Source organism: Lampetra fluviatilis, chromosome 3 (assembly GCF_964198595.1).
Source record: "Lampetra fluviatilis chromosome 3, kcLamFluv1.1, whole genome shotgun sequence".
Taxonomy (NCBI): Eukaryota; Metazoa; Chordata; class Hyperoartia; order Petromyzontiformes; family Petromyzontidae; genus Lampetra; species Lampetra fluviatilis.
Genome location: NC_136277.1, coordinates 21,583,194 through 21,594,892, shown reverse-complemented (window position 1 = coordinate 21,594,892; position 11,699 = coordinate 21,583,194). Strand labels below are relative to the sequence as shown.

At 42.8% G+C, this 11,699-nt stretch overlaps 1 protein-coding gene across 1 annotated transcript; it reads left to right on the top strand.

Moving 5' to 3' along the window:
• The first annotated feature begins 3,824 nt into the window (after positions 1-3,824).
• On the top strand, positions 3,825-11,699 carry LOC144954538 (translocon-associated protein subunit beta-like). The gene is made up of 6 exons (XM_078885013.1): positions 3,825-3,931; positions 6,756-6,919; positions 8,326-8,424; positions 9,063-9,171; positions 9,607-9,684; positions 11,187-11,699. Exons 2-6 carry the CDS (start codon positions 6,756-6,758, stop codon positions 11,295-11,297), a joined length of 561 nt encoding a protein of 186 aa, XP_078741139.1. The 5' UTR covers positions 3,825-3,931; the 3' UTR covers positions 11,298-11,699.

Here is an 11,699-nt window from a genome sequence, read left to right as displayed (position 1 = left end):
ACGTACTGAATTTTCTTGGCAAAATGAAAGACACCTTACCACTGATGAAAACACCTCACCACCGCCATGAATGTTGCCTATACAGAATACCTATTTATATATACATATAGCACAAGACACAATCATTTTTAGACGTTGAATAAGTTCCAGATGTGACATGACACCTGAAAAAAACAACTACTGGACCAGATAAGGATAACCTAAATTAAAGAAACTGAATCAGTTGTTGGATATCAATATATGTGAATGAGCGACTTCCACGACACATCGTATAGCGGGTACTTATTTATTTCTTACACTGGGCACAACACAGGCCAACACTGGTTCTTCCTCTCTGAATATAACTCGAGTCAATAACACCTCTACAGGCTACACGCACAGCCGGTCACTGGCGGCGTGACGATGACGGTGATGGAACCCACGCAGGAGATCTTCCACGTGGCCAGACAACGGAGAGAGATGTCGGATGAACAGCGACACAGCCAGGACCCAGGACCCCACACACGAGCTCCGAGTCCGCTCCCCCTTATATCCCCCCAGGCATGGCTAGGCCCCGCCTCTGGCCACGCCCTCTCGTGGAACCTTCAAGCAGGTTCCTGGAGCATCTCGGCTAGCCCCACCTGTTACCTTGACCTTAGATACGAAAAATATGTAATAGGGAACCTTACGGACAATGGCTCTTCTGTGCTATTAGGAAGGGTCATTGCCCAAAACGTCGCCTAATATATTTTATACTTTTAAGACCACGGTATTTGTGACGAATGCGGTTGAGTTTTTTTGTTTGTTCGTGCAAGCCCTGACCAATGCAGCCGCACCAAATCAAGTATCTGTAGAGGTGGCGAGATGTTAACTACCTCGCCTGGTATACAGAAGGCCGTGGGTTTGATCCCGACCCTGACGGCTGTATATTTGGAGTTTGCCTGTTCTCCGTGTGGTCGTGTGGATTTTTCTCCGGATGTTCCTTCTACATTTAGAAACATGCGTTTGAGAGTTTTTGGCTGCTATAGATTTTCACATCATCAGCACCTCCAAAACCAAGACCATGTCTGTGGCGCGGACTCAAGAGTGGCAGAGCGCCTCTTGATCTACGGTTAAGTAGTGGAGGTCGGGGAGTATTTCTCGAGGGATGGAAGAAGGGAAAAGGAGATCGAAGCGGGCCACCACAGTGATGCGGACCACGAACCGGCATGCGGTCTCAAGACGGGAGCTGAGCCTTCAGGCAAAGCTCTCAATCTATCGGTCAATATTCGTCCAGATTCTGACCTACGGTCCTGACGAGGACACGCTCAAGGGTGCAAGCAACAAACATGGGCTTCATGCGCAGGGTGGCAGGGGCTTTCTCTCTCTCAGGGATCATGTGAGAAGCACGGCTATCCTCCAAACTCAACGTCCAGTTAGGGCACTATTGAGCGAAGCCAGCAAGCTACGGTGGATGGGGTCGTCTGCCAAGGATTGTGAAAGAACGACTCCTCCGTGGAGACGTTCGAAGGCCGTCCTCCAGGCAATAGACCCCAGAGGCCGCCCGCGATCGTGCCGGGAAGACCGGGGCCGAGGAGAGACGGGCGATCCGGGAGCCACAGATGATGCCCGCTGGAGGGGGACAGGGCGTGGTGAAGGGCCTTTGGTGGCTATATTTTGGTGATTTTCGAAAAGTTTTTTGGTTTGGCCATGTTTGTTTGTTGTAGTACAGAGTTAGACTGGTGGCCTTAATCTAAGTTGTCTTAAATTTCGATTTAAAGCTTTCGTGACTGCAGGGATTCATCTTCTTGGTTCTTTCGGTAAAGTCACGTAGAAGGGAAGTAATAAAATAATAAAAATAAAACATAATAAAACAATTCTCACGACGTTTCGGCCACAACGCAAGCAGCCGCCCTCAGGCGAAGAATGAGGCACCTCCAAGCTTGGAGCGTATATTTAAGCTGGGTTAGAGGGGGGGAGGTGGGAAGAAGAGCGCCTCAACAAAATAATTTGCATATCAAGAGGAATTCAGCATATGGAAAATGCGTAGGAGGTGGGCGGGGAGCCTTTCAAGACCATCACCTTACCCTACATTGCTGGGGTCACAAAAAAGATCTCCAAAATCCTGATTAAACACAAGATCCAGGTCCGATTCAACACAGTACATAAAATCCGTGATCTGGTACCGTCGGTAAAAGATGTGGTTCCAGACATACAGTACCCTGGTGTCTACAAACTAAGTTGCCTCTGTGGTAGCAGTTACATTGGGGAAACCAAACGACATGTCTCAGACCGCATCCGTGAACATAAAGCTGACCTGAAACACGGTAGGACAAACACCTCAGCCGTGGCAGACCACTGTTACAACTCAGTGGGCTCACATGACATTGACTTCTCCAAGACAGAGGTTCTCTGCAAGCCATCTGGCTATCATGAGAGATTCGTTCATGAGGCGATCCACATATACAAACACAGAGACAATTTTAACCGAGAAGATGGATTCTGGCTTAGCAATCACTGGAAGGACGTAATAAACCATTTCGATACACATTAGGGTGGGTAGAATAATACATAGTGTTATATTAAAATGTATAAGGTATAGGGTGGTTTATTGCAATACAGTATGTAATTTAATGTTGGGTGTGCCTATGGCAGTATATAGTACGGTATAGACACGTGTGATGTAAGAGAATAAAGTTTAGATGGAAGCATATTATATAATTTTTTACAACGTAGAATTTTTATGTATTACTTACTGTTAGTAACTCAGCTTATTGTACAGTATAGTAAGTATACGGATGATGCTATGTAGTTTATACTTTAGTTTGTTATGCAGTTTTTTACTTTAGTCTTTTACGTGGTTGTTTAGTAACTGCGGCTACATACTATTAACATTCCTTTCCTTTGTTAATGCTACCCCCCTCCCCCCCCCCTTTGATGCTGCTAATCCTGCATAATGCACGGGCATAGTATTGATTTGGAACCCCCCCCCCGCCCACCTCCTACGCATTTTCCATATGCTGAATTCCTCTTGATATGCAAATTATTTTGTTGAGGCGCTCTTCTTCCCACCTCCCCCCCTCTAACCCAGCTTAAATATACGCTCCAAGCTTGGAGGTGCCTCATTCTTCGCCTGAGGACGGCTGCTTGCGTTGTGGCCGAAACGTCGTGAGAATTGTTTTATTATGTTTTATTTTTATTACTAAGTTGTCTTGTGGTTGTTGTTGTTTGACTTGCATCCCACTGGGATTTTTGCACACAGTGTTGGTGTACGGTGCTTTTTCTGCAATATTTTGCTGTCTTTTCTTGGATTTTCTGTTTGCACTTAGTCACATAGTCACTTTAAGATGTTTTCTTGTTCATGTTTTTTGTTTGTTGCGGTTGAACTTGAGTCTCTGCCCCAATTTAGTTCGAATAAGCGGGCCGAGACTGATTGAGATTTCCACGTGTTCAGCCACTTCGTTCAGCGTTCATTTGTGACCCCGAGTCGCTTCTGAAAAACGAGCTGCTATATAGCTCAGTGTGGCCTTACCTGGTGAAATAAAATAAATGCAAAGTTGGGGAGAAAGCTTCAAATCAAGAAAGTTGGGAGAATTTGGGTTTCCCCCACTCCCTTACCAACCACTCGACACTTACGGGGTCTTTGCGACAGCGCGTGCGACGTTGTTGATTTACGACAGCGCGTGCGACGTCGTTGCTCTACGGCAGCGCGTGCGACGTTGTTACTTTACGGCAACGCGTGCGACGTCGTTGCTTTACGGCAGCGACGGTGTTGGGGGCGGGAAACTTTTTGACAGCAGGGGTCGGGGGAGGGGAGCTTTACGACAGCAAGGGTGGGGGGGGGAGCTTTACGACAGTGAGAAGGGGTAGCTTTACGGCCCTTATCCCTGCATGCACTGGACCCGGGCGACGTGGCTCTCTGCGATCGCTGACGTGGTGGTGGTGGCAGCGGCATTAAGCGCAGCGAGCGAAGGTTCGTGGCTTTTTCTCTTTCTAACATGTTACAATAAGCGCTGAATTAAGTCAAAGATTTGTACTTTGTATACTATGCCGCGTTGTAGTGTTCATGCTGCGTTTGTTCATTCAACCCCGCGATGCGTGTGATGAATCCGTGCAGAGTCGTCTTGGCTTTGGCTTTAATTAACCTCATCAACGAGCTTCGGTATATAAAAACACAGTCAAAGGTCATAATATCTAAGTCATTTATACGGTCGTTTATATAAGTATTGTGTGCAGATGCTGTCTAAAGCTTGCGAGCTTCCTAATTGATTATCGATACGTGAACCATGTCGAGTTGATTGATAATGATTTTATTTTTTTCTTAACCGTCTCGATCTAGTAACCCTTTGAGGCATGTGGCAGTCGGTTAAAGATTGACGTCCTTTTATTAGAACGCATGCGAGGCCCGCTTGTGATTATTCATCATCGTCGTCGTTACTGATCGACGTCAGCGATCTTTGCTGTCAATTCTAACGATTGACCTTTTCGTAGAATTGACACTCATTGAGATCCAATATCTCTAAATTAGTTTTATTTTTAATTCGATGGTCGATTTTTATTATATTTTTACCGACGTCATGTATTGTACAAGGTTATATTTATTATACAAGATAAGTGCTCATTGAGCCTTATTCATTTGAACCACAGCCATGCGATGGGCTGAATGATCGTCCCTTGTTTAACCGTGTGTGCCATACAACTTAATGTAACCATTACATTTTGTCATTATTAGGCTTATCCTGGAGGGTCCTGTCAAGTTTTTGCAGTAGGGGGCGATGATGGCTATGTATATTGGATTGATATTTATCTCTCTCTTACATCCGGTAGTAATTAACAAAAGAATCAATCGAGTTGCATTATCTCTTGGTAACATGTGTTTAATCATGTGAGCTCCCATTGCGATTCAGTATCTTGGTGGATGTTTAATTTGCCAACATCAGCACCACGAACTTAACTTTCCAAGATTGTATCAGTTCCGATGTGTCATTTGATTTATGTAACAGTTTCCTGCTTAGTATTTTCTTTTGTTAACGAACGACCATTGTATTTTTTAAAATGTGCCCCCTGATTGAAACACTCCTTACGTGACGTATCTTGAGGCCAGGTTGTATTTAGATGCTATGCAAATTGAAATTATTATTGTTCTAGATTCTTAATTTGACTAAACAGTAGTGATGTGATGATTAGTACAGTGCGATTGCATCTTTAGATTATAATTTAAAAGAATTGATTTCAATTTTAAAATAGTATTTATTCAGGTACACTTTATTCGTGTAAATTGTGTACAGCAGAAATTCATGAAGCCACTGTGGGGGATACCATATTGCGGATCCTGTAGCCAAAGCAGCGTGCCCGCGGATCACAAGAGGAATTAGCCACACAACCCCATTCACAAAAAAAAATTGTGCGAATTACATAGCGGCTAAATTAATCCCCGATAAATTATTGGATTTTGAAGTTCTAATTTTTCTAAGACATCTGCCATATGGTTCTATGCGAGGGGGAATTTTGTTTACATTTTCTTCTACCAACCAAATCACATCAGCGCAGCTAGTCTGCTGTTGAAAGCAAAAAAAAAAAGGTAAATTATTTGCATTTTCGATATATTATCGATAGGTATGCTATTCAGTTTAACACGTAGGCTTTCGCGACCAATATTATTCATATTCAACGTTTTTGGGTTTAGATCGCGTTATTTATAAATGTGTCGTAACCCTCCACCACCCGACACGGCCAATCAGTAAAAAAGTGTCACGTTGACAAAAGACAAATAGTTCACTGCTTTAGCCCACCGGTGTGTTGAAGCGTGAAACCACAACATTTACAATTTGAGTACGACGTTTCGCTGGTAATTGCTTCCAGCATCATCGGGCAATTCGCCAGAATGGTGAGGCTCTGCTGTGTCTCCCGTTCTTATATAGAGCAGCTGCTCTATATAAGAACGGGAGACACAGCAGAACTATTTGTCTTTTGTCAACGTGACACTTTTTTACTGATTGGCCATGTCGGGTGGTGGAGGGTTACGACACATTTATAAATAACGCGATCTAAACCCAAAAACGTTGATTATGAGGTATGCTATTCAAACACTGAACAAAGTTTGCATTGTAAAGGAGCTGGAAAACCCTTGGCAATTTGAAAGTTTTACAAATATATAATTTACATTGCAAAGAAGTGCTTAGATTAATAAATAACATGGCTCACATTGCATAGCCGCCTTTTTGCAATGTGCATTCCTTTAAAAAACTGTATAATAACATTTGCAATATCATTATAGCAAATTAAAGTAATCCAGGGACGCCGCCGATGCGGTGTGCCGTGGATTACGGGAGGAATTGGCTGCTCCTGGAAGAGAATCAGAAATCCGCTATTTCTTGGCATATTTTAGGATCAACGGCCCCGCTGATTACAAGATGAGTTGTGAAATGCAAGAAATCCGCAAATTATATGAATTTGCGCATTCTTAGAGCGTGGATGTTTTGAGTTCTATAGCTATTTGACACGTGAATGTATAGGCAGGAATCGCTGGATTATACACTATTCAGCGTATTTACTGCTCCAAAAGCAGTCTTGGTAAGCAAGGTGAGCTTTTGTCATTTATCGCCTAAGTCATGAATAATCAGAACACAATGGTATATATTTTGAGGGCATTCAATGTAAATTTTTTTAATCATAGAGAAATTAAAGGAAGGCAAGTGTGATAAACACAAAATTAATGTAAGCTTTCAAATATACCCATGCGGATGTGGATTTAAATGTCATGAGACGCATGTGGTCTGTTCCTGCCCTTCTTACAGATGCGAGTGTCACTATCCCTGTGGGTGGCTGTGCTGTGCACTCTGGCACCAGTGCATGGAGGAGACGAGGCCAGGCTACTGGCTTCTAAAAACCTGCTCAACACATATGCCGTGGAAGGTCGGGACTTGACCGTCCAGTTTAACATTTACAACGTGGGCTCCAGGTATGGCCAGAGAAAGCCTTACTATTGTATCACTCACTGTGCTGTAAAAGCACAAACACCTTTTGAGATAGTAATTGCTCAAAGTACTAATGTTCTTGTAGGCGCTGTCATACTAGATACCTTTTTTTAAATCCTTTATATTAAGTTCGCTTGCTTGCTTGCTTGCGTGCTTGCTTGTTTGCTTGCGTGCTTGCTTGCTTACGACCGTGCAAATCTTTCGGTCGTTTTTTAACCCACTTCCCGTGATCCAATCGAGCTGACATTTTCCACACAGACTCGTTGTGCGAGACAATTAATGTTCGTAAAAAAAAATTCCCAAAATTTTACACTTTTTAGGCAAAAAATTTTTATTTTACATATATTCAAATATAACTCATTCATGGCTTTGGCTGAACGTCACAGTGTAAGAGCCCACAGTGTAAGAGCCCATAGCGTAACCCCTCCACAGGCCGTGGCGGAGTAGCGCAGTTGGTAGCGCCCTCGCTTCCCATGCCAAAGGTCGCGGGATCGATCCCCGCGTCCTCCACAGGCGAATATATTTTTAAATCCTTTATATTAAGTTCGCTGCCACGCGCATATAAAGGATTTATAGTGAAAAACTTAGTTTTTACGGGTTATACTTATTTACAAGTCAGATTCTTGAAAGACTTTGGTTTCAACGTATGCATTGCTGCATATCATACTGACCTCCTAATGTAGCAATTACATTCGAGATGGAAGATAAGGCAAGGACAAAACGCTTATCGCACGATAATGCCATCAAGCTGCACAGTTTAGTAATTTACAATAGCCACCTTAAAATATAATATTATACCTTTAATATACTAGTGTGTCCATTTGATTATAAAACTAAGATTAAAATACATATGTAATAAATGGCTGCACTGCACACAAGCTTGACAAAATCCCCTGCTTTACACTTGCGTAATTAAAAATTGGATATGTATCATTATTTTTCAACGGTGCATTCATGAGGCATGAAATTAGTTCATACACACATCTTGTTGAAGGAAAGTATTATACATTTTGATACATTTATTGACACCCCACTCATAACCCTCTTCTGCAAGTGTGATTTAATATTGTGAGAGGGAACGTCTGATATATTTAATCTCATGTTCAAAGAGATTGGTAGAAGACCGGGTAGAATCTTTTAAACAAAATGTTGCTTTCTCATTTCTTTGCACTATATTTATGGGTGACCCGTACTGCTCTTGAGCCTACAATATTCACAATGGTAAATTGCTGTGCGATTGTTATTTGGAGACTAGTTTTGAGTGAGGAGGCGGGTGTGGGAGCCGTGCAGGTTGTGGGGTGGTCACTGTGTGTGATGTGCGAGACTGGCGTTAACGGCTGTGTACACGCGCGGGGTGCTCGTGTGTGTGTGCGCGCCGTGTCCTGCGCAGTGCTGCCCTCGATGTGGAGCTGGTCGACGAGTCCTTCTCGCCGGAGGACTTTGGCATCGTCTCCGGGGCTCTTACCGCCAAGTGGGAACGGATTGCTCCGTATCCTTGTGACGCCTCTTGACAGCCTCCTATATATAACACTGCCTTATTAAGCTCTCCACTGTGCTGTGTTTTTGTTGTTGTCAATGTTTGGTCATTTGCTCTTCGTTCCAGTTAATATTGTCGCTTATATCTGGTCGGATGATGCTGAAGCAAGAGAACTTAACTCACAATCGGAAGGTTCCAAGTTTGAGTCTTGGCTGGAGGTTGTCCCAGCCTATTATTCTTCGAGAATAATAAATTCAATACCACTGTGGAAAAGGCAGCAGTGGTTGTCCTATTAAAAGCCTGGCTCCCATCATGGGAATTTCCAAAACTGGCTTAGGGCTACCAACGGATATGCGTGCCGCCTGATTGCTCATTTGGGAGAAGCTTTGACTTCGAATACTTATAACTCAAGCAGTAATAAAACATTTATCTTAAAATTTGCTTAAGAAAATAAATGGCATGTGCAGTGGAATATAATGGTGCATATTATGTAATTATATCAATTTAACTTGGATAAAAGCCTATGAGAATAACATTTATTTTTCAGAAATACCCGTGATATAATATTGCAAAGTACAAACATTAAAAAGGAATTTCTTTAAAACGTACTGTCATTCAATATAGGCCCTTAACTCCAAGTCCGCTTTTAGATCGAGCAATGTTACCCACGCGGTTGTGTTGCGGCCATTGAAACCTGGCTACGTCAACTTTACGGCAGCGACAGTCTCCTACCTCCCCCACGAGGGCAGCAGCGTGATGGTGAGTCAGCTGTTGCCTTTCCCACTGTGTGACCATCTGCTGTGCATGGGTAGCAATAAAACACGAACCGCTGATAATTTAACATTGTGGTGTGGCAACTTTCGTGTGACAGTAGGGCTGGGGTGGTTGTCCCAGTGGTGGTTTTGTTGAGTAGGCAGGCATCTTGAATTTCCCCCACAGTAACAGCTGTGTTATCGAGGAAAGAGTTGTCACCTTGAGAGGGAACGTTTTAGATTAATTGCTTCCCGCTGTGTGCATTGAATTTACTGTGCGTGACTGCTACTGGTTTTATTCATACGACTTGGATACGCTAACAAAAACTAGTGGAAAGAATTTGCTGCGCAACATTTTATCCATGACATGTTCTCTCTGTGGAGTTTGCATGCGAGTTTAAAATGCAGCGAATCACACCTGTGTTTGTGTCTGTTTCCACAGGTGGGTTTCACCAGTGCTCCTGGCCAGGGTTCCATCTTGGGCCAGAGGGAGTTTGACAGGAGATTCTCTGCCCATTATGTACGTACAAAGGAGTATCTCTCTACCTACTGGATTTAAAGGCATCTTATGTTACTTAAAAAAATGTGAGTTGTATTAGCGTACTCAAAAAAGCGTTGCATACAACGCATCTCTAGTTAAGCACTTTTATCTTCGGAACCCTTTTTGCCAGTATTAAGAAGCTGAAAAAGAAAAGGTCTTACCATTTCTGGCAGTAATACAGGTGTTAAGATGTTCATCTTAATTCTGGCAATTAGTGGAGATTACATATTGTCATGCCAAATGGATTCGACCAATACAAATTTAAACTCGAAATAGGTTGAGATTATGTCACTTCATTTATGGGTGTCCATTACAGAAACTATTTCTTCCCTAATTTTTCTCAAATTCCTACATGTTTCTCGTGAATGAAGCTCCTTTAAATGTATATTGGTAAGTCCAGGTGAGTGAATTAAAGAAGTCAAGACGCTGGGTCTGGGTAAAATCAAATGCTCATCAGGTTTCCAGTATTTTTTAAACATGTGTTTTATTAATTAAAATTGATATTTTATTGCTTTCACATATATGCATTTTTCTTTTGTTTTCATTGTTTTATACGTAGATATTGAATCCAGACCTTCCTTTTCTGCCAATGTCTCATGTCTATAAAGTGTTCATATATGGAGTTGGATTTGTGATTCTCTCAATCTGTCACCACACCATAACAGTTATATAATGTCACAAATGCCTCAATATGACCATAAGAATCCATGAGGATTACATTTGATGACCTCCAATCTTTGACTTATGCATAAAACATTGCCTACAAAGCTAATTGAGTGGTGTGCCCCCTGTTGTACTTATTGTGCTATTGCATCTGTACATTTCTAGAGCTATGTTACCGACAATGTGCTATTCCTGAGTGGTGAGCATTTCATGTGTGTGAGTGGCAATTGCGAGTGCTTGGTGAGGGTCAGGTGGGTGGTGATTGGTGAGTGAGTCGTATGTCTGGTGTCTGCTATGTGACTGGTGAGTGTCTATGGTAAGTCTTGAGTGTTAGCTGTGTGCTCAAGTGTCTCGTGAGTGACTAGTGTCTGGTTGGGGTCAGAATCAGGGGTGAGGCTCCGGTGAGTGGTGAGTCTCCTGTATTGAGTGTCTGGTGAGTGTGTCGTCAGAGTTGTGAGGATCAAATGAGTGGTCGGTGTCGAGTGGTTTTGTCAAAGTGAATATCTCGTGAGTGCATCTAGCAGTGGAATGGTGGGACCAACAGAATCGGGAGCAGGGCTGATGTAGGAGGAGAGGGCAGGGCTGATGGGGAAGTCACCCTACCCTTAGGATCGATTTCCTTGTGGTCTAACAATAAATATATCCGTTTTCTCCCCGTGTCCTGCTTTGTGTAGTCTCGATGCAGCTCTATTTAAATGCTCCATGAATTGTGAAATAATATTTTGTACGTCGTATTGTTAGCAGCAATCCCACAAAGCCTCTGCTCGTGTGTGTTTGCAACAAAATGTGAAGCTTGTGCTCCGACCTGTGCTGTGCAGCTGGACTGGATGGCGTTTGCAGTGATGACCTTACCATCCGTGGGCGTCCCACTCCTGCTGTGGTACTCGAGCAAAAGCAAGTATGATGCACCCAAGGCCAAGACGAAGTGAGCAAGCGTGGTGCCACAGAAGAGGGGGCACTGCCACCGAGCCCAGACGACATGCAAAGAGTTTTCCTCAATGTCAGAATTTTACTAAGAAGCCAAGCAACATTTGTACATCTGGCTGCATAAAAATATAGACCCTTAAAGCATATGTGCCAATTGCATAAATTATGTATGCATTCCACTAATGTCGGGCCTTATTCTTTTGACAGTTTTTTTTTTTTATAAATTCGCAAGTTTGCTTTGATATACTGTAATTGGGAATGTAATACATTGAAAAGAAAATTACAAGAATTCATGGTCTTTTTGGACACATGTTGTAAAATGAATTGTGGCACCATTTCAGAGGGAGATATTAATGATGTTTACTGTCCTGTGCCATATTTTAATAAACTTGTGTTATCTCCCA